This window comes from Anopheles ziemanni, chromosome 2 (genome assembly GCF_943734765.1).
Source record: "Anopheles ziemanni chromosome 2, idAnoZiCoDA_A2_x.2, whole genome shotgun sequence".
Classification (NCBI taxonomy): Eukaryota; Metazoa; Arthropoda; class Insecta; order Diptera; family Culicidae; genus Anopheles; species Anopheles ziemanni.
Genome location: NC_080705.1, coordinates 37,919,092 through 37,942,963, shown reverse-complemented (window position 1 = coordinate 37,942,963; position 23,872 = coordinate 37,919,092). Strand labels below are relative to the sequence as shown.

The window sequence follows — 23,872 nt, the reverse complement described above, 5'->3', positions numbered from 1 at the left end:
ATGGAGGGTGTGTGGGAAGAAGGAGGGGGAAGGGGAGGCTGGAAATGTGGATAAACACACTTGCACTTCCAGCTTTTACAGGCACGTTCCGCTATCCGCGAACCGCACCCGGGGCTGTTCTCAGACAATTATCTCCCGTATGACGCGCCGATTCCGCGAGTTCGGCGTCGAGTAGCCGCTCTCCAGGTTGTCCTCGTAGATGGGCTGCGGTTGCTGCTGCTGCGAGGACGACGGCTGTTGCTGCTGTTGGGCGTGAAGGTGTAAGCTTCCGTGGTCTTGCGGGTGATTGAGCTGTAGCAGGGACGATTTGCTGTCCTCCTGCTGATCGAGCTGGTGCTGTTGCTGATGCTGATCTAGGTAGGGATCGGGTAGACCGCTGACGTCGTGATATGATGAATCTGAAATGACATCAAAACCCGTACATGAGGCATTGTGGACAACAGGGAGCGGTGGAACCTCGCTCGGGCAAACCTACCGAAATGGGATGGTTGGTCTAATCGCTTCTTTGCTTTATGTACAGACGCGTAGGAATCACCGCAATACTCCTGCTGTCGGGAGGGATTCTGGCTTTGGCGCAGTGCAGCCACATGGTGGAGTTGCTGCTGCTGCTGTTGTTGTTGGTGGTGGTGTTGGTGGTGGTGGTGGTGCAGGTAATCGTCTTCGCCACCGTGCTGGCTGGGGGTGGCCGCCGGATGCGGATATTGGTTGTACTCGTCCGCTAGCGTCACCGCGCCCCCGGCCCCGTAGATGCTCGAGTGCGATGCAATCGGATCGTAGCCGTAAACAAGACCGGGCGTGCTTGATCCGGCGCCGGCCGCCGTTGTGGTGGTGGTGGTGGTGGCGTACGCGGACCCACCACCGTGTAGGCCCGCCATCGAGAGCGGCTGCAGACCGATGGCCAGGGTCGTCGTGCCGGGTGGTGCGCCTCCCTTCAGCTGCCAGATGGAATCCTGCGAGTTGACGCTGCCGCCGTTGTTCGAGTTCGTGTAGCTGTTCTCCGTGTAACCCATTGTAACCCCTACGGAACGGGGGAAATGGAATGGAAGAAAGGGAAAGAAAAAAACACACCAACAGTGCCACATTTAGTAGAGGATATTTTCGCGCGGTTTTCGAAACACAGAGCAGAGACAGAACTACGCCCGAGGGTGTGCAAAACGACCATACACAATTGTGCCAGGAAGACGGGATGATATCGAAACTTTGTGTGTGTGTGTGTGTTTGTGGGGGGTGGTGAGTGCATTCAGGATGAAGTCGCACCGTCAGTCGCCTCCGGTAGGAACAATACGGACACACGGGATTAACAGTAAAACGGGATCAGAGAGAGAAATTCAAAGTTTGGGGTGCAGAAAAAGTGCAAGGAATTGTGTTGTTTCTACCGATTTACAGTATAATGGGATTTGGTGGCAAGCAGGTTATAAAAGGGGTAGACGCGATGGCTTAATGTTTTTATTTCCTTTGCAGCTTCGTCAGCTCGATGGGTGTTGTTCATGTTATTTCAATTTTGTTTCTCGGCTGACCCAGTTTCCCGAGGATTATATCATCAGCTACAAACACGACTGTGCACTGAGAACGTGAGTTACATATTCATACACTTTGTATATGAAAATGTTCCACTTTCCATGTCTGGGAGAATGAGTGTAGCTCAACTGATGGATTAAGTTTTTATCCCAGCCCTTAACGTTAGTGCAATTAAACCAGGGCACCAAAGCAAATTTTGTTTAAACCTTTTAATGGGAAAAAAGTGAAAAATGCTCTTTACAAACACTATGTCTCATTGAAGCATTGAAAGTGAGTTGACTATTCTGAAAATGAACTTTTCTTTTGTGAATTTTCTAAAACTACCAATGTTTCTTTTGAATGGTTTGAGTGTTTAACAAATATTAGATCCTTATAATTAAAAAAGTGTTTTATGGTTATGATCAAAAGATAAGATGCATTTCAATGTCCGTAAATTATTTTGCAATTAATTTTAAATATTTAAATCGTGCACAGTAAGCGCATCTTGTACGACTATGATAATATATTTCTATAAAATATAGTTCTATCATATTGTTTGAAAGAGCAATAGGAGAATTTTATCTAAATTCACCATATTACACCACCACCATATGTTGGAAATAGCATTGGAGGAGTTTTACTTTATCTAAATTCACCATATGACTGGTTGCAGGTGAGGAATCTGTTATCAATAAAGCAGCACAGTTTGGATAGGCTCAGAGACATACGATAGGGAAAGTGAGACATACAGTAATGTGATATAGTGCCACATATCGTACGGTGTTAATGGAAGGTGCCAACGTTTGTAGAATCGTACATGAAAATAATTGGAGTGATGATTTGTGTGATGTGTGTTTGTCAGTGGAGAAATGTAAATGAGCAAACGATAGTTGTCATGAAATAAAACCATAACATGCATTTGGGTGCAGCTTATTAGTGAAGACGATATAAAAAACAAATTACATACTCATCAACATTGGCTTGTCGATGGTCGTGATCCTATGTTTAGGTGCTAGCATAAAGTTACATTTGGTTGAAGCGCATTCCAAAAGTCATACAACACTAACAGTTAGAAAACAAGTGTGGTCAAATACTAGTCAGCAAGCAAAGTTAAATACAGCAAATAATCCCCGCAATCCTAGAGTTGGTTTGCATCTAGTCACACACACTAAACGTAAACACGCTATCGGTAAAGGACGTGCGATCGTCTTGCAATAGCACGAACTGCGAAACTCGTGATGAAAAGTGGTCTAGCGGCCATCTAGGAAAGTGCAGGAGGAAACGAAAACCAAAATACACAAAACCGGTCGAGAGGTAATTGCAGCGGGACGGACGACATCTTTTCCGACAGACATACAGAGCGGTAGTAGTGGGTGCAGCGGGCACTAAAGCGGAGGGTTATAAGGAATTACTGTTCTTACTATTTACCTGCCGGAATGGAAGTAATGGCGCTTGCTAGTCCTGGAGTTAGTAGAAGCGATTTCGTGGTGATATGGTGTTAAACGGGGGTTTTGTTGTGGCGGTTATGGCGTTAGTGGGAAATCCGCGGAAGAGATCGGGAAGGAGTGTCGAGTTTCGACGAAGGAAATTAAGAAAGAAAAAAACCAAATCAGTTTAGGTGGTTCTGGGAATCCTTCACTTTTTAGTGGACACGTCGTCGTTTTCAGACACATCCTAGCGTCTCTCGGATGATGCTAGTGTACATGAGGTGCGTCGGATGTATGTGTGCGTGTGCGTGTAAGTGTATGTACATGATGTAGATGTTCGCGAAAATTAAACAAAATACAGCCACCTGGTGGATCTAAACGGGAAAAGTATGAGCGAGTCCTACATAAAACTTTTGATAGAGCTACCGAAAATCAAGCGCATTGGATCCGTACAGAAACCTTCAACATTGAATGCTTGTAGCTGCATTTGTAGGATAGACAATCGAATATCTTAACCACCACCACACACGACTACCATCATCATACACGGCTCGTTGGGCAAATAATGGGGGAGAAAACGCCCTCGGTGGTACTTACATTCGTTGGCCGGAAGACTGTGGCTCGCCACCTGTATGCTGGTGCCCGTGTGGTAACCGTACCCGTTGTGGGTCGCGTAGACGGACGTCTTCTGATCCTCGAGCGCCAGCGCCAGGTCCATCGAGTGCTCGAGCGCCTTATTGTCGAGCCCGGGCGTCGTCGGGTAGTAGGGTGGCGGCGCCTGGCTCTGCTGCGCCACGATGGACGGACGGACCGAGTCCATCTCGTAGTCCTTCGATTGGGTGGACTTTTTCGTCTGATTGCGCTTGCATCGGCAGAACATGAGCATCAGGCCGACGAACAGCGCGAACACAACGCACGACACAACGATCGCGATAAGCGTTGGTGTTGCGATGAACGAGGATTCTTGTATCAGAGCTGGACCAACTGGAAGGGGAGTTAGAGAATGATAAGTACAGGGAGCTTATCCGATCGGTGGATTGATTCACTTACTTTCCGCATCCATGTACTCGCCGCAATACTCGTGGCTCGATTTGAGGCACAGCTTCACGCGCACCTTCGGTGGAATCTCTTCCTCCAGCGCCATCGGGAAGTCGTCGTCGCTGGCCATCGAACGGCCGCTGGAGCGCCGGGCAGAGTACATGTTTTCCAGCACCTGCTCCTTGTACGTGGTCCCGCTGCCCGACACAGCGAGCGGGATTGACTGTACGATCTGCCAGGTGGCGATGGGACTTTCGTGGAATCCGATCGTCTCGACGACGGCGATCAGTGCCAGACAGGTGGCGCCAACGCTCAACCCCAGCTGCTTCGTGTCCGGATCGAAGCCGACGTGCAGTGGGACCGGAATCTTGCTGATCTTCGTCGTGGTTGCCACCTCGTTCGAGGGCTCCGAGTGGCCCTTGCTGTTCAGCGCCTTCACCTTGAAGACGTAGCTCTGGTACTGATCGAGCGGGGTCACGCTGCACGGCACATCCCGCTGGCAGTCGTACTCCATCCACTCCGAGCTGACCTGCTGCACGATGCCACAGTCCTCCTTCACCTGGTCGTGGTGCGGGATCGCCACCTTGCGGAACGACACGAAGAACTTGGTGTTGGTGATGCCTCCGTCGAAGCCCGGATCCCACACGAGCGAGACGTAGTTCGAGCCGACGTCGGCCACCCCGAGGTTGGTCGGCTTTTCCGGCGGTCCCTTCGGCTGCAGCCGGATCGGGGCGCGGATCGTCTCGATCGAGTTGCCGACGCGGCACGTGTAGTCACCGTAGTCCTCGTGCTTGACCCGGTTGATACGCAGCACGCTGGTGTAGATGTCGTTGTTGTCCGTCGTGGTGTTGATCTCGTAATGGCCATCGGAGGACATGGACAGGGCGGCCGTGTTGGTGCCGAGCTGCCACTGGAATTCGGGCTTCGGGTACGCCTGCACTCGGCAGACAACGGCTGCGTTTTCGTTGATCTCGTACGCCACCTTGTTGTACTGGTGCAGCACGATCGGGCCGTGCTCGATGCGTAGGTTCATGCTGGCGTTGGCCGTGCTGACCTCGTTCTCGAACAGACAGGTGTACGTGCCCCGGTCGCTCGGGAGCAGTTGGTTCTTATGCGGACGAGCCTTTCCCTGAAACAGCAGCGTACTCTGGACGGTCACTATGCCTCGCAGCGCGTCGTTGTTGTTCGTGCTGATGCGGTACATGTTGGCGTCGGTCGTGATGTCTCGACCGTCCTTCAGCCAGCGCACCATCGGTCGGGGCTTACCCTGCGCCTGGCACGTGGCGGAGAAGTCCGTGTCCCCGATGCGCTTCGTCATGTGCTGCTGCATCTTGCCGATGAACTGCGGAGGCTGATGCACCTCCAGGTTGATCGTCGCCATCGGCCCATTGCCCAGCTCGTTGACGGCGTGACAATGGTAGCTACCCTCGCTGCCAAGATGCGCCCGCGGGATGACGTACTGTGGACCCTGGGCGAGGATGGTCTTCGTGCTGGAAAGCTCTCCCATTGCGTCCTTGAACCAGCGAAACTGGGGCACTGGCCAACCGGGAGGATTGGCCGAGCAGGTGAGCGTCACCCCGTTGCCGACGTGCACGACCGGCTTGCTCGGATTAATGTACGCCTGCCCAGGACGATGGCGCACCAGCAGCGCCACGGTCGAGTTGCCGACGCGCTCGACAATCTTCCCGTTGTACGGCTTCATCATGTTGACCGCACGGCACACGTACCGCCCGGCATGCTCCGCCTTGATGTCCCGCAGCTGTAGGATATCGCCCGCGTACCGGAAGTCCGGACTGCCCTCCTTGAACCACTCGATCGTCACCGGCGGCGGGTTGGAGGTGACGTTGCAGCGGATCGTCACCGTGGAGCGTTCCTCCGCTTCCCACGTCTTCGACTCGATCACCACGATCGGCGCGAACAGCACGTCGAGGGTGATGATCTGCTCGCCGACCTTGCCGAGACCGTTGTCCGCCGAGCAGGCGTAGTTTCCGGCGTCCTGCACCGACACGCGCTGTATCGGGTGCGATGGCGAGGAACTGATCAGACGCCCGTTGCGTGTCCACCGGACGTTCGGTACCTTCGGTTTTGAGTCGACGGCACACTCCAGCATTGCCGTACTATCGCGCTCCACCCGGAGTGGGTTCTCCGGTCCTACCTTCACCCTTGGATAATCTAGAAAAAAGGAAGAAAACAGAGTGTGTGAGAAAGAGGGCATCGACAGAGAACAAGCAGTTAGTTTTTATCTGTCCAATAACTTTTAACACGGATCTGAACTCCCGTTAGCCGGGCCTGTTGTTTGTCTGGCGGTTTTGTTCTCCGGCGTGCTAATCCTTCGAGGTTCGGGTGTGAGGAAGAAGAAAGTTCTGTACTCCACTCTGGAGCATGGCCGTTTGTGTCCGTGTTTTTTTGCACCCCAACTGTCGCTAACATGCTCTCGCAATGGTCTTTACAGCATGTCGCAATATCTAGCTTCGTATGTTCGGGTCAAATTGTTTGAAGCCGAAGCCCTTTCAATCTCGGGAACCGTGGGACAACCATGGCGTGGACAAGAGGAAACGACTGGGAGTTGGCTTAGCGTTGTCGTAAATGAGGACCGATTTGTAGTGACACTTTCGGTCCTTCCACTCCTAAGCGCTCGGGTGGTTCCGGTACCACAAAACCGGGACCGCCTTGCGATCGAAAGTTTCAACAAGTTTTTTTATGTCCAACCGTTGTACTGCTGTTTGTGTGTGTGTGTACATTTCTGCTCTTTGTGTCGTGCTGTATGTCCAGCCATTCCGATGGACAATGTCCTCGATTCGTTTCGGTTAGAGTAGGTTCGGTGCCATTGGGATTTCCTGCCCGTAAAGTAGCCCTCTCGAGAGTAACGAGAAGCGGCTCGTTCGTTTTTTGACAAGGAATGCTACTCCTTTCCACTTGTTATGTGTGTGTGTGTGTTTTTTTCTCTACTTTCCTTCGTTCCACCGTACAGATGGAAGGATTCAGTCAAATCCTTTACCATTGTGCGCTGCGGAATGGAAATGTATTGTTATGGCCCTTTGCCTATCGATCCGTTTTACTTGCTCGTTGCGTAGATGGTGGGATTATTGTTCCGGTTGTCCGGCAAAAACCCCAACGACCAGGAAGGTCACACACACAGGCACACACACACGTACAAAAAAGGCATACGGTGTACCGATGGTCAGTACAACGGCAATCAAATGAGTTTAAGGGATTTGTCTCATCAGTCGCAATGATTATCTCGACTAGATAAATATTAGCCAAAGCTAGGCTTTGCCGCTTCGAAGGTCGTTGGTTTACGACCGACCGATGACGTAAGCTTTGGACAATGGAAGGTGCTTTAGCAAATAAACATGCCCATGTGCAAAAGGGATAACATCCGGCATGAAATGTCCCAACGCACTGTGGCCCGGAAGGCTGATTTGAAGGATCTTTGTAGTGATTTCCACAAGGGCAGGTAATTTTATAGATTGAGGTCGCAATAAAAGGCCATGTAATGGTAGTTTAACACATGTCGAAGGAAATAAATATGCGAAAGCATGATGCTTCATTGAAAGATATTTATTCTGCAATCAACAGAACCAAATCCCCACAAGGCTTGTGTGCAGGGATATTATTCAATAAGTTTGTTCATCATTTTTGTTTCTAATTGATGTAGTTTTGTGATCTTTCGATTATTTTAGTACAAACATAATAAAAGTTAAGGATTTTTCCCAATGTAACTCGGCTAATTTGAAGCATGTTGCAATTAACATGCTTTTAAAATAGAAAATATTTAATTTTTTGAAGAACTGGATTTTAAATGTTATTCCTGCAGTTCACTTGTATTTTTGTTTTTTAATTAGTTTTGTTACATTTTGTACATTCAAGGGTACTTTAAAACCGGTTCTTCTGGAGACGAACGAACGAAAATGTAGACTATTAACTAATGAGTTAAAATTAAATTTTCAATGAAGCAAGCATATTATTTTGTAAAATGCGGTGTGGTAAAAAATTACAATCAAACCAACAAGCTATCAAAAACCACAGACAGTTCTTTTTTGTCCTTTCAAACGGGTTTAACTAGGTTTGATGGATTCACAATTTATCACGAACTTTGGTATTGAGGAACAAACGGCCATAGACAAATATTTTATCTATTTAATAAAAATAGCTGAAACGTTTTCCACGAAGCACTTTAAATCGAATAAAGAATTTACCACATTAATCGCCAGCCAGGGTGGGTGGGAAAAAGCGTTTTAATTAATTTATTTTCCTGTCATGGAAATGCAAGGAAGGTACGTTAGCGGCCAGTCGAGCGGCTGTTACGCTCGACCCTCGACAGTTGACGACCACGTGCGGCGAATCTTATGACAGGGGTTCCGGTTTGTTACATTCCGCCACGGAACGGGGCAATACCGAAGAGAGCGAGTGGTCGAGAGCTTGCTCCAGAATTGTTTCGCGTTCATTAATAATCGTGTGAAGCTTAATTGCTTCAGATGCCGCGCTCGTTTCGCAGTCAATCACAGCCCTCGAGAGGAGCGCGCTTCGGCTCTTGATATGATTAAATAAATTCACCAGAACCCACACTTTTCGTACCGTGATTTTTGGCCTGTGCTCGCCATCGCCTTCAGAACGCAACAAGTAGCGCCACGCTTGCCAGCATCCAGGAGCGCGCCAGTTACCGTTTTGATTGACGCGTGTCAAAGTGGCCATCAAAAGTGAGCAGCTCGCTGGTACGAGGTGGTGGTGGTGGAAGCCGGTCCGTATGCCGTACGAAAGTCCGCCCGTAAATCGCGGCTATCCACGAGCCATCTCTTAATGGACAAGTGGCTGGAGTTCTTTTGGATGAGGGGCGAGTAGGATACCGAGGGCAGTACCTCGTTCGCCACAACGCAAACCGGTTCGACCTCACCGCGGCGTCCTCTTCGGAGGGCCGTAACCATCTTGTACCGGACCGAGCGCAGACGGAACGTGTTGTTTGCCTCGGATGCAATTAATATATGTATGTATGCTGCGCTTCACCGGTCTGGTTCTGGAGCAGTTTCCGACCGGAGAACCGGTTCCAAGAGGGCTTTCACCAGTAATGCAATTAGTCATAACGACATACGCGTGCCAAACGTGTGTTTCTATAAGTGATCTTCTGTAACTCGCTTTTCTTTTTGCACACTCCGCTCTGCGTTGAATTTTTCTTTCGTGACAACGTTAGCGCATTTCTTCCGTCGTCTGCGTTGACCAACGGCGATCCAGATTTCATTGCGGCCAGAAACACCGTTTCCGATTACTCTGTGTAGCGCTTCCCGTGGATGTCCATTACATATGGAACCAGTTTCACAAAAGCTCTAGCACAAGAGTGATGGCCTCTGAGGCCCATGTTTTTTTTTGTTGTTCCACTCTGAAATGAAAATCCGTTCGTTTTTCTCGGAAACCACCGGTACAAGAGCGGCGCAATTTGCCGGTTTGCGCCATCGAGGGCGGGGAACTAAAAAATTTCCTAAGCTTAACCGGTTTCAGACACCGGTGGAATCGATTTTCACCACCACGCACACGCCGAAAAACCCTCCCCCCGACCAACTCACCAACCAACCAAACCCGGCCGGCAGGAAAAGGACGTGCGTTAGGCGTCCGTGTGTTTGAAATATTGATGGAAAACCTAACGAACCCCCATTGCGGTCAAAGGCGGGTGTCAACGGGAAGACTATCAAAAACTCGCTCGAACAAGTGGGCATCGGACGCTCTTCCTATACGTCAACGGGGGCAATATGTGCAGGCGGTCAGTAGCAGAGGTTCCAGAGGCCCTTCTTTCCGAGGTTCCGAGCAATCAGAAAAGTGTAGATTTTCAATGCAAGTGCACGTATGAAAAGCGATTCTACACGGGGTGGGGTGGTGGTGAGGGGTCGAGCTACTCGCCAGAAAGACACCCGCGCCCGTCGGTTGAGTTGAAATTTTACTCCCGGGGCCCTTTTTTACCCCTGGAAAGCAACCGTGCCGAATCCACGCCATCGGTACGAACTGGAACTGGAACTGGAAACTAACCGAAATATACCCCAGAGGAGTTGTTCTTTACTGCATCGCTGCTCGCATCATGGTCATCATGATCATCGCTATCATCTCCACCATCATCGTCCGAATTCATCCATCGGCCGGTGGAGGTTACCGTACACGAACTTTAGAGTCGGTGGTGAGATTTCAAAACACTCGCTCGAGCGAGAATCGGATCGCCGATTCGGAACCAAAAACTCCTTTTTCGGGGTTTTCTGATCAGCAAGGGAGCGGGACGTGCGGTCGTTTTGGGGCGCTATAATGAATCGTTGTTTTCATTTCTGCGTATAGCCAAAAGCGGACCAGAAGTCTATGAGAATTCTGACCAGGAACTGAAACGATGCATGATGCCCTCGACGAGAGGGGTCCGTCTATTGTATTGGACCTATCCAGAGCGTGTAGTGTCCAGCCTGTGTGTCTGGATTTTGAGTTCTAAGTGCCTCTCCATTGGCAGAGAACAGCAGCGATTACCAATCGCCGGAACATTGGAAGGATGAGGATCGGAATGGTGTGAGGAGCGAACCGCTTTCACGTTCACGCAAGCCTCTGAACGGTGAGAATTTGTAGCTGAGTCTATACGACACGCCGGTCCGGTCGACGTTACGGGCATGATAAGGGAGGAGGGACGTGTCAAAGTTCTGTTTGAAAGCGGAGTAAATACACTTGACTCAGAATGCTCTGCACTTCTCGTCTATTGCGTTCGCTTCGTGCGCTTCGTTTGAAGGACAGCTTTTCTTGCTGGCCAAATGTGAGTCCCCCCTTCAGGAGATGAATGTGTGCGTGCGGAATCGGAGGTGCGGTTATATCCGAGCATATATGCACAGGACCTCGGCTTGTCGATGGCTTGACAACACGGGTGCAAGGTACACGCGCACACACACACACACGTATCGGGCCCATCCTCGAAGAACTGACGGAGAGACGGAGCTTCCGGGTGGGATAATAATTCTCATGTTCGGCAGGCGATAAATCCTTTTTGCTGTTCATACATCAATCTTCCTCAGGGCGAACCGAGCGAGCTTCTGTCACATGGGCCGGGGAGCAACTGCGGGGCCGAGCAGGCAACACACAAGACGTGAGCGAGGGGGGAGTCGTCTAGGAGCTGCTGCCACGTTAGCATTCTCCTCCGAACGACGATAGTCGCTGATTGAAGTTTTGTGTTGACTGAATGCAAAACTTCTGGCCGGAAGTGGATGCCGAGCACCCGGGGGAAGTGGCAGGGGAGTTCAGATATTTGGCTTGTCATTTCCTTTCAGCTCCAGGCGGAAGTATGTTTGCGCGCGCGTGGGTGCGATTGTTTGAAAGCAGCGGAAGAACGCTGAAAAAAGCAGCAGCAGCAGCAACGCAAAGTGGATACGATGCTGGCCTTTTTTTTTATCAGCGTGTCGGATATCATCTCACCGAACACGCACGGGAGTGTTTATTTTTCATCGATTAATGATTGATTGCAGCGCTCGCGTCAGCACCAATCGTCAGCGGTTTTTGGGATGCTGAGTGGGCGCGGATCGGAATAAACCGGGTTTTGCTGGAATTATTACATTGTAGAACGGTGAAATTATAGCACCAACGATCAGACATGTTCGACGCTTTATTTCTTTTCCCGCGTTAGTGTGCTGACAGAGAAGCAGAACACACGGATATCTAGAAATCTGATGGCAACTCGACACCCAACGCTTCGCCAGGAGGAGATGAACCGATACACCGGGTCTCCGGCAGATAACAGACAGCCGAATATCGTTTTTCATTCTGCCTACGGCACAAACACAGATCCATCTATCCAGGTCCAACCCTGAACCATGTAAGGTGGAGAACGGAACTATGGTAGAGGACGTCCCCCCGTTCGAACTCGGTTTCTGATCTTTTCGAAAAACACCTCCTCTTCAAACGAAAATCTGACGACCGGGTATTGTCGGAAAATGTTAATTGATAATGTGACACTATCCCACCCGGACTGGACCCTCCGGGTCATCCGTATGTCGGAGAGGGGGTTGAGGATACGCAGGACTCTATTCCGGAGAACTAGCTTTCCACATCTCTGAATATATGGGTGCGATAATATAGTGTTGATGTACTTTCGAGCCAGGCCGTTCGAGAGACGTGCTATGTTTTGCCGGTGGTGAATTGACTCCCATAAAGGAAAATCTAGATGAACTTTGCACCGGGACCTTCTTCGTATGGGTTTGCATGGTGAAGATGCGATCCCTTTGGGTACACGTCATAGGTATATAAGGTTGTTTTTTTATTGTGCTGCAAAGAAATCTTCCTTTCTATGATTTAGAATGTCTTGTGTTATAGGAACAGGAGCTGGAAGCTAAATTTAATATGAACCGGTAATTTGCATTCTATACAATGCAGATCATCATGACTTTTAAGTATAGGTATGTCCACACTTTCTTGAAATTACTGTTGAAAATAGTTAATAAACAGTTTTTTCACATAATAGATTTTTTTAAATGTGTACATTGAGGTTGTCTCATAGCTAAACACTATTTTTAGTTGATTAAATGGTTTTGTAAGCATCTTTAATCTTTAATCTTTACAATTTTACTTTAATTCTCTCACTCCTCTACGTAGCCTGTTAGTATCTTAAGAAAATGAACAAAGATAACTTTTAAATGTCATTCTCCGGATCCGAGCTGAAAAGAGCCAATTTGTCACATTCTAATAAATGGTTTGGACTTTCTACATTGTTAAAACAAACACTAGCTTTGTCCTCATAGCAGTACACAATCTCTCGCCATCCCAGCGCACGGTCCATGTGCGCAGAACCGTAATCTTTTCCACATTTTAATTATTGCCACAAGTACGTGCTTCTGGCGAGAACAACATACAGTGTAGCCGAATTAGTTACAGCCGATTCCCAATAGCAACAAACCAAACAAAACGAAATGAAACCGCTCGGTGAATGTCGGCCATCGAGTTGAAGAACCAACCCAACGTCGTTCCACACCAGGAATTGATGAAATGCATGGTGGTTTCCAGCCTAATCCATTCCAGATTCGGAGGAGAATTTACGTCAAGTACGGGCGGCCATGTGGAAATCACAATCTTCACGCCCATTTTACCGCTTCCTTGCGCTGGGGTTTCGATTCAAACAATCCAACCCTCGCCAGTGGCTTTCGTACCGTTTTGTTTATCAGCCAGCTTGGCATATTTTGGCAAACGAGCAAACGAGCACGAACTTTTTCGTTCAACTTTGCAAAACTCATTTCGAGTTACAGTTCCGGTATTTGCTTTGCTTTATTCTTTCGCTAATTAGGTCTAACGAACATCAAGGTCAACAGTGAATTCCTTCAGGGTGGGGTTGCCAGCAGTCAATTTTGGGTGGTTTTGGGGAAGAGAATGGTTTTCCTTTTTAGCTTTCGAACACGTCCCACAAACCGTCGCATGGTTTCAATGTACTATCTTTCACCCGAAATCATTTAATCAAAGCACGGTCGAGAGAGCACAAATTTAAAGCAACAAAATATCCTGCATAGGAGTTCGGAAAGTTTGACACTATCGAAAGTGAATCAATCTAGCCTGAGATGGACGGGCCAACCCCTACCAGCAAATGGTAAATCGTGTAACTTGCCGTAACTTGACAGGGGCCGGACACAGTATTTGAATTTATAATGGATCAAAAATCATAAAACATAAAAAAAGAGAAACCATTGTGTGCCTGTGTCAATTTATGTTTCTGCCAGCATGGATAAGAAAAAGCTCACATTGGTATCAATACGAGCACGAGATGGAAAAAAGTGAACCTGGACTGGATATGAGATAAAAAATTAAATCGAACGTAGTCCTTTTGTACAATTTTCCAACAGTTGCAAAAGGGCGAACCCAGAAGTGGGAGTGACGGGAGACTCGCGGCGTTCGATGGAAACAACGTCAATGTTGGCATCCGATTGTGATGTCTGCTAAAATTTAATTTAAAAAAGTTTAATTTCTTTTTCGCACTTTTTTCCGCCTTGTTATCTCCCGCTTCGCCTCGAACTCTGAATTATGTAGATGTGTGTTTGTGTGTATGAGCGCGCTCGAATGTCCCCCAGCGAACGGGGAGGCTGCTCTCTGTCTGTCGCATAAATTAACTTCAATTAGATTTTTTCCCCGTGCATAATTAAATGAAACGCAACGCAATTCCCGCTGCTGAAAGGATGTCACTCGTCCTGGAGGCTGTTCGAATCGTGACGCCTACAAGAGCGCGTGTCACACGCTCCCCGCTTGCCTCCGACGCCCTCGCAGCCGTTCCGCGTACAGTTCGCGGTTGCAGCAAATTTGTGCAGGAGATGTATGCGCGCGAGCGAACAAACGCCGCTGAAGCTGGCGCGCAAAAAAATCTCACACGGCGCACATGCGGCGTTTCCGGAGGACTCTCTCTCTCCCCCCAGGGGGCCGAGAAAAACGGCTGAGAAATTTATCATTTGCAACTTACGCTGCTGGGAAGGATTGAAACTGTGGGTAAAGTTTTTCTTTACGAGCCTCCGGTCGCATCTCGGATTTAATGGGCTCGGAGTGGAAGCCGTGCGTAGGAGCGAAATCTCGAAGGTGTTCCGAAGTGCACGCGGGAATTCATGCAATTAGTCTGGGACGCACATGGAGTGAGGAATAAATGTCGGCCCGGTTCCGAGGATTTCCGGTCGGGGAAAAAAAGGAGCCATTGACGTCGTTTCCTTTGTCATAATTTTCTATGGGTAATATGGGAGTTTTATTTGCAGCATTCGTTACGTTTTCCAACGAAAAATATATTTTTCAAGATGGGAAGTGATTTAAAAGAAATATTAGGATTTCACAAAACTCCATATTTTGAGCACCCAATTTGGAGATTGTGTTTTTGTACTGTTTGTGTCAAACAAATTGCGAATTTGAACGTAAGCTCTTAAACACGACTTCAAATTCATTTTTATTTTTAATCTTTTAAGTATTTTGCATATGACCAATTTTGCCATATTCTGCTGATTGATGTTTTCTGTAGGTTTAATATATGTTGAAATTAATCTGAAATAGATTTAATTACAAATATATAACACAACAACAACAACTAAAGCTAGAGTAGTATTTTTTATCCTAGTTTTTAACTAGGACTTTATAGAGCAAAGATAACAAACAAAGATTCAATAAAACATACGAAACATAGCAACATCACTTTCGCCATAAGAATTTTGAAAGACAGACGTTAATGAAGAATGATTTCTTATTTTATAACCATTTATCATAATAAAATAAAATCATAAAAGAAAGAAGGGTGATCTTTAAAACGCACAAAAAATAACACATGACATTTTTGTGGTTCATACTTATGCAAAAAATAATGTCAGTAGTCTGCAAAAGGAAAACATGAAACAGTGAAACAAAACTAACGATTTGCTTCAATGCGAAGAAACGCACCAATGCGAACGTTTCAACGTCCTGCTGAAGAAGTGTGACTCAAACTAGACACAAAACCAAATTGCGTCACACGAAACCCTTCACTTGGGCGAACCCGATTCAATGTCAGCACACGCCAACACGAGATTTCCAGGCGTCGGTTAGCCGTCCTTCATAAAGCCCTCCGGTGCCGGCCGGCCGGCCGGTCCGCCCGCATTTGTTCGTCGCGTTTTCGCGTGATAATGGGAAAGCTCTCAATTTATGCCGGTTGAATCTGGCGATTCTCAAGCGCCAACGGAATGCGCAACCGTGCGCAGTGCAGCAGGCTGGAGAAAGTGGAGGTCGGGTGCGGCAGCGGTCTTCCCGAGCCCTGGCGTATCGCCGTGGCAAATCCACTCTCGCCATATCCAGTGCGGGGAAGGGCACTTGAATTGTCCGAATCTCGGATGCAAACGCCAGAAATTTGACCGTAACGAGATAGGGGGTGGTTTGTCCGACGCTCGGTTGATTCCAGGCGCTAACCGGAAGTGTTTCGCTGCGCCGGGCGTCGGCAATCATTTCGCGTCACCATCGCGGTTCGCATATTTGCATAAATGAGCAAACGCTGATGCTGTCAGTCACCGGTCCGGTTTGGGAATGCTGATGACGTTTGGAGTGTGTGGTTGTCCTGATTTTCCGGCGAGTGGGGAAATATGACGATCACTCGGTGCTCGTTGCCTTAACGCTTTTCGGCGACACTTCCAGGAGCTGTCCGTGCGATGAGAGATTAATATTTATAAAAACATACTTTTTGCAAGAAAAGTGACAAAAGACAATTTCCCCGAAATAGGAGGAGTAGGCTTCAAAAGGACAATAATGCAACCGTACCATCGACAACGGACTCGAACGAAGGCCTTAGTGGATGGAAAATTAATCGCCATCGTTCGTCACGACGAGGGCAGCAAGCAATGGCCGCCTGGGACGACGAGAGTAAATGTGGCATTAAATCGACGCCCGGGCTGCTGGCCTCGAAACGAGCGGGATGATTAAGACATTGCGGTCCGCCCGAACCAAGTGGATGACATTATCGAGCGATGGTGGAAACAATGGAACCTCGGCTCTGTCGGTACGCCCGGTTTGACATATTTCGTGTCATCCTGCGAACGAGAACACTTGGCGACACGGCAATCGGTCATCCGTCCTCGCACCTCCCGCCCCCGCCCCGGGGGACATCAGACCTCAGGCTTTCCGCCGGCGAGTGTTCGATGAAATCCATCGGTTAACGGAGATCCGGATCGGTTGGTCCATTTATTAATCACACGCCAAAACGATACACGTCAAAACAAACACTAATGAACCGCATCTGTGGTCGGGCGGGGGTCGCGGACCTTTTTTACTTTTTCTTCTTCCCTCCCTCTTCTTCCCCTGCTTCTTATCGGTTTTCCGGGAACAGTGTTTAGCTCCCAATCCGTCATTCGCCTGCGACAGGTCGCCGGGATGTTTTACCCGATCGCTCGCACCGCAGTCCACTTTTACGGGGGCCTACTTTTTCGGCGCACAAGCGAAGGCCAATCATTTATCAAATTACCAAATCTCCTTTCCTCTTCCGCCCAGCACGGCGGGGTTTGGCTATCAATGAATATTTCAATCCGAATTCGTTTTCTTTGCGGTTGGGCGGACACACACACACACACTAGCGCGCGCTCGCTTGGGAGGATGATGCCGTTTTCGCTGGGGTGGTCTGGCGATTTGGAGAATTCCATCGAAACCTCCGTGGATGCCCCCGGGGGGCGGGTAAAACGAAGCCACTGAGAGGGACGAAAAGGAGCGTTGACTTAATTCGTGCTAAACACAAACCATGCCTAAGGGGAACCCTCGCACATTGGTTTCAAACTGGATCGATCCAAATATATGATGTCAAATTTAGTCTATGTTTTGTATCTTAACATTCAACTATTCGAAGTTTGCATGTTTTTGTTTCAAAGTTGGCCTATACTCATATGGCATTGATACCAAAACTAAACAAAATTTGTTATTATTGCCGACAAAAATAACAAAGTTGATTTTTCTTGTTATTTAAATGAAACGATTTACACTTCATGTCTCATTGCTGAATATAGGCAAACAAACCAAAATATGTCGACAGAAAAATAATAAGTAAGATATTAATAAATAATTTAAAACGTATGTATTTTCTAGCCGTGAGATATAGTTAAAAACCTATTCTCATTCCTAAGAAACAAAATTTGATTCAAAATGGCTTAGCAATTTAGGCAGAGTTTAACAATAGAACTACAGGGATTTTGACGCTTGAAACTTTAACACGATTCCATTGGATGTGTGAAAGTCATGCATTAACATTTGGTAGAATAGTTCAACCATAAGAAATAAATGTGATTTAAAAAGTACCGTACCAAGCAAAATGACTTGTCCGGTAGTTCTAGTGTCAAACACTAACAGAATTTTGTATATATAGATGAATGCTGAAGCAATATTTTGTTTTTTCTCTACATAAAATTAGGCAGCTTTTTAAGCCCTCGAAATGATCCCTGGTTCACAGCAAACCCGATTTAAAAAGAAGTATAATTTTACCAATATAAATTTAATATAGGATGCAATTTTATCAAACTAAGTTATCGACGGTAGAAACCACTACCCACACTACGTCCCACCGTGCGCACTGGCGTAGCGAAAGATTGCCGTGCCGTGGTCAGCAGATTCCGATCGTTATAGAAATATAAATAATCCCCCGAGGATTGCGGGCCAAAACTAGATCGCCTAGCGTCGCTTCGAACGCTCGGAGGGCGGAACCAGAGGGTGCGGCCCACAAATGAAAGTAGTATTACAGAACGATTAACGATATTTGGATAACGAACTCGAAAAGGGGGGATCGTTCTGCCCCGGGGCGGTTTTTTCCGAATCGATGGCAACAGATCGCTGGCGGCGGTCGCTTTGGAGGATAGAAAGCAGCCCACTGTAGCGTTTGGGAGCTGGGAAAGTGCAACAGCTTTTTGAAGAAGTGTCTCAGCGTTCGTTATTTCGGGTAAACTCTCGCAAACAAGCGCGGCCTCAAAGCGTTGTTGCTTTGGCGGGCGGGGAGTTGTTCGGGGGAGTTGAATGTATCAAATGAGCTCCGGCGAATGCTTTCGCAACGACGCAACATTGATCGATGCCGACCAGAAACGCTTGATACAGTGGGCCTTTGGATATGAGATACGGTCAACTCCCCGTGCGTGCATAAAAAAAGTCTGATCGGATCCACCGGGTGCCTGAAATAGACCACTTGACTGCGGCCGAGAAACCGATGGTCACGTTACAAGTGAGTCTAGGCAAACATTCCGACTTGGTTTGGTATCGCTCGCCGAATGGTGATTGATTATTCGTAACTTAATCCGATTGTTTGGTCTCTTGGGCACGCGATAGAAGTACCGATAATTTTTTCTTATAGCCCCCAACTCGGACTGCTTCCCGGTCGAGCGTTAGAAACAGAAGACAGCAGTAGCTGCGGTGCGTATAATGGACAGTATTTGATGAATTGCTTCAACTGCCGAGAAACATTCGTTTCCCGGGTTTTCTCACCCACCCGCGATATACGAAATAGAAGGTGACCGGAATGTTTATCCCATGCTCGAGCGTCGGCAAAGGCAGTCCCCGTACGATTGAAACAATACCATTAATCCGCGTTGCTTCATTTGCAAGCTTTTTATAGCGCCATTAGGTGCGGCGGCTAAACAAATCGTACCGAATGTTCGTTTTTAATGGTATTGACACGCCACATTACGTCTCCATTCGGGATCGTTAAATATGTTCGATAAATTCTTTAATTAGTTCACAGTATCGCATGCCCTACGTTACATTCTTGGTATTCATTCACTTCATCAATCATACCTTAATAGGTCGAGCAACAAACAGAGTCAGAGATCGTGATCTCGAGCGCTGGCTGCCGAATACGTTTTCGAAAAACAAACGCCAGCGAATGGGGGAGGGCGAGCGAGCGACTTCCGCCATTTGCTTCGGGTTTGATTTGTGGATAATTCATACGCACCGAGTGCGTGCATTTTAACCTAAACGATTGGTGCACTAATCCCCAAGACAGATGGGGTCTGGAATGTTTGCCGAAAAACACCAGCCATGAGCAACCCGTGGAGGAAAAGTAAGCTGCGCGTAGGTTGGGATTGTCTTTAGTTTTTTAAAATGTCTCCCAGCTGCCGCTGCATTCGATGCAAAAGTACACCGGTTGGGATGTTCTTTATCGGCCTCATGCACACACACAGGCACAGGGTTCGGCGAGGAGGCCGTAAAATAAGGTGCACAACATCGTAAAAAATCGTTCGTTCTATCCGTTGGAAATCCGGACCGTGATCCGGCGGGTGGCCACAACATACGGGTGCAAACAAAACACTGTCAGATGCACGTGCTTCTCCTTTGTCAGACCCAGATGTGGAGGCCGGCAGCGAACCGTAACCGATGATGCTTATAGAGAGTTCTATTTTCGGCCGCCGACTGTCTGCATCGCCGGTTCATTCATGCACATCCGGTTTCAATGGTCTTGGATTCCGTCAGATTCTCTTTTTCTCTCGGTAGTAATTCCGGCCGGTCCATCACGTGGCTGCACGATGCTGCTGGTTGCGCTTCTGTTCCTGCCCGGTCCGGCCGGTCTCCAACACAAAACCAGATGGAAATCCTCGCAGGCGATAATGGAGGGAAAAATAGAACAAACTCACCAGGGATCGCATTGTATACTCAGGGAAAATAGTTACGTACCAACCAAGATTTTTGTAGTATTTTCATACAAGGTTTTCTGGTTATTTTCGTTTTTATCTCTGGAAAAACCTCGAGAAATAGAACCAGGGTGGATGGATGAACTATATAGCAAAATATTCACTGATTAGACTGAGTTTTTTGCAATTATACAAATCCAGTTACATTGATGTTACTCAATGTCATTATCCTGTTGCTGTTTTCTTTGTTTTTGTTCTCTAAACTTTTGTTTCCTCGATAAACCAGATGTATTAATTAAAATTGTTCGGTTTTTTCGTTGAAGCAAACACACAATTTCGTATGTACTTAAAACATTTGTATGTAAAGTAGTGTTCGTTAGATTCTGCACATTTCTGCCATCTGCAAATTTTGGAATCGTTTCCTATAATATTACCAATTGTTGAATATAACTTGCCAGTATAGTAAACATTTGATTAAACAGTGCTTTGCAAATGCATATCACATTGAAACAAAATTGTACTAATTTATTAAACCTTTCCGATAGAATGAATATTTCCATTGTTTGCAAATGTTTGTAAACAACTTCCACACGTATATTCAGTATGGTGACAAAGTTTTGTAGTATATGGTTTGGTTTAAGCTTACACTATGATTGTTTTTTATGTTTGCTGCAACATTTCTCGTATGTAAATAGTTTTGCAGCTACATTTCATTGAATGAACCGATTTATTCTGTCTTTGAAGAAGCTTTAATATTTTGTGTTCGTAATTACATATAACAGCGTGTGCCCAATGGTTTTCATGATTGGATTTAAATCGTGATTTTTGTTTTAAAGTGTTCCTTTAAATATGCTATGCGCATAGAAATAGCTATTATACGCATTAGCCTGCATCTAAAATCTCATCCAACATCCCAGACGTGATGCTTTTTGTTATTTCATTTACAATATACCAGCAAAATAAAGCGTTCCTGTTGCCTTCCGTTTTACTAGTGGGAGTTTTGAAACGTTACCCGAACCAATCACATTTTTCATGCACAGAGAATAGTTACAGCCGAAATTGCTTCAAACCATGATGTAGTTTTTTGTTATATTTTTGTGTTTTTTGGTTGCGCGATCCTCCTCCAACGTCCTCCCATTTACGAGAAGCTAAATTGCCAAATGTTTGTAAAATATAATCTATGGATGGCACACGGCAAAAAAAAATCATAAAAACGAAAACACCCTGTATGACGATTAGAGATGGACGTTTCAACAGAGTTTGGTTGAGGGAGCAAAAAAAACAACAAGAACCCCTCGAAAGCGTGGCTGCAATAGATTGCAATATTGTTATTGGATTGGATTGCATTCCTGGGCCGGTTTTGTACGCACCGGACGTGGAGGGCACGGCCGAAACTGGCCGGATTAATGCGCTGCGTGATGGCGATAGTGCGCTTCTGGAGTGGCTATACATTTTTCTAAATCATTCTTTCACCCACTCACGCTGTTGATTTAGTTTTTAGTCATTTCAGTATTTTTTCAGAACTAGGAATGTTTTATCGGTGCCTGCCATTGTTGTGTGTTGTGTTTTTTTCCCGCGTAACGATTGCCGACGTGTTTTTGTTTCCGAATTTCCGAGCGTTTGAAAAACTACCATCATACACCGGCACATGCACGCACACGTGGCAAAACATTTTATTTGTGGCACCGCGTGGTCCTCCGTCCACCGGGTCCCTGCGGCTTCCCGCGTCCTCCTCATCGGATCCGTTGTCCGACATTCTATGCTGCCGGGGGGATTGGCCCGAATGCTGCCTATTATCATCGTACCGGGCGCTCGCGCGGCCCATGGCATCATGTTGTGTCGCACGCCATCGCCGAGGGAGACTGATCAAAATATGGCTCACTGCCCCCTACCCCCCTGCCCCACCACCGAAGGCGGGGCAAATGTGCGATCGTTTTCGGGGACGAATGAATTTATTGTTGTGTGATTTTTGTCTGTAATCTGATGCGCCCTCGGCATCCACCGATGGGTGCCGAACTCCCATACTCCCCCCCGGCGGGTGAACTTTTCCGCGATAACGTCTTTTGTCACGCACTTTCCCGGTGCTATTCGTACCGGTGTGCCGGTGGTTCTCGGCGTGCATCTGCACGCGTGGTGCATATATTGTTTGGCCCTCGAAATCCGGTGAGTTTAATTTTAATGCCCGTTTGACCCACTTCCGACGAGTGGTTTTCTTTTGACTGTGTCCCGCGTGACAGATCTATCTCGACGCTGTCAGCCGGCACACAATCGCACGTTCCCGCACGGAACGCTAGAAAATACAAATCTACGCTCTACAATCCGGTTCTGCGTGGGGTTCTCGCCCTACGCTCGCCGGGGACACGGACCGGAGGGCCGATTTTTCTCAGTCAGGGCAGTCAGAACCTACGAAACACCGAAAAGGACACAAAACCCACACTCGTGCCGGTGCACGTGGGAAAACAATCCTTGGGCTAGCGTGGAATTGGATGTTCCGGACGATCATTAGCCAAACAATCTATTCGAGCTTTCCTTGAACGGAAACATACGCAACCCATTTCCAGCTAGAAAAGTGTCCGAGAGTGGATGCAGGAATAAAAAGATCGCCAGCAAGAACGACAAACGAGTTGAAGTTCTACAGAGCCCGAAAGGCTCCACTAGGCTCGGGGTGTGTATCGTTAGCGAGCCCCCGGATCAGGTCTAAAAATCATAATTGTTCCGAAATGAAAATATGCCTTCACCGATACCGGTAAAGGAACTTTCGCAAGCCTCTACAACCATTGTGCCGAACCGTGTTGGCAGTAATGGTTTTAAACAGCGCTTACTAAATGATTCAATGGTGACTTGCAATCAAGTGTTCCGAGAAACGCCTTCTCGCGTCGGGATCGCGTAGGGGTTGGGTAGGGGGTTTTCCTAGGGAGGGGGGGTAGGTAGGGACTGGCTTGCAAACGAGGCTCGTTTGCTGACGTGCCTTTCTCGAGAGCTGTCGGGTTAATAAAATATTATTCTTTTCCGAGCTAACAAAGTGATTCCACAACCGCTGGCGAACAAGGCGAGGCGCTCAAGAGATCCCCAAACTCCGAAGTGATAGTTATTTTTGAACGGACGGACGGGCGGGGAATCGCCTCGTACCACCGGAGGTGCAAAGTGTAAGAAAAGCAAATGATTGAATGAAAAACTGAACTCCACGCCCGTCCGTCGTGGGTAAACATTTCGGAGCGAGGAGAAAAGAACACCACAAAAAAAAAACACAACAAACGAGAAAAGGGCAGACGAAAAACCCCCGTAGATCAACATCACTGGAGAAGCTTTCGTCACTTCCTGTGAGGGGGGCCGGGGGGAGGGTGTGAGGATGAGGCTCGAGATTTTGTCCTCTGCGCCGGCGACACGTCGGGGACGGGAGATAGCACTTTTCATCGCTGTCATGTTCGGCTCGGCGGTTCCGGCCGCCTTACATTTCCACCGAATTTTCCCGATGAAGCGCAGAAACAATGGCCATCACGAGCAGATCACGCTGGCGGATGAAAAATGGAAATTTTTAATGCACTCGGCAAAGGCGGCGAACGAAAATGTACCCGCGGTTTCGTGGCGGTAGAGTGTTTCCCCGGTCGGGAGTTGGGCTGGGTTTTCCACCAGTTTCCAGCACGAACTCGTTGGTTCTTCAGGACTTTACCCAAAGGCTGGGATCGGGGTGATAGAAGGGGAAGGAGCAAGCAGTGGGCTAGAGAATGTTCCAAGGGCTTCTGACCGACACGGTTCGCAGAAGTGATCCCCGGTTGGCATCGGCGAACGATTGTTTATCATTTATGCCGATCCGAGCCCCGAGAAGCCATGCGGTGCAGC

General features: G+C 47.7%; 1 protein-coding gene across 1 annotated transcript in view; it reads right to left on the bottom strand.

The window, feature by feature from the left end:
- Positions 1-120: 120 nt before the first annotated feature.
- The window catches only part of LOC131293521 (neuronal cell adhesion molecule-like), a 205,102-nt gene continuing 181,350 nt past the window's right edge, over positions 121-23,872 (bottom strand). Inside the window, exons 5-8 of the mRNA XM_058321597.1 lie at positions 3,975-6,134; positions 3,522-3,908; positions 476-1,018; positions 121-398 (exon numbers count right to left, since the gene is read on the bottom strand). Coding sequence (XP_058177580.1) covers positions 121-398; positions 476-1,018; positions 3,522-3,908; positions 3,975-6,134 — 3,368 coding nt within the window. The remainder of the gene's footprint in view (positions 399-475; positions 1,019-3,521; positions 3,909-3,974; positions 6,135-23,872) is intronic.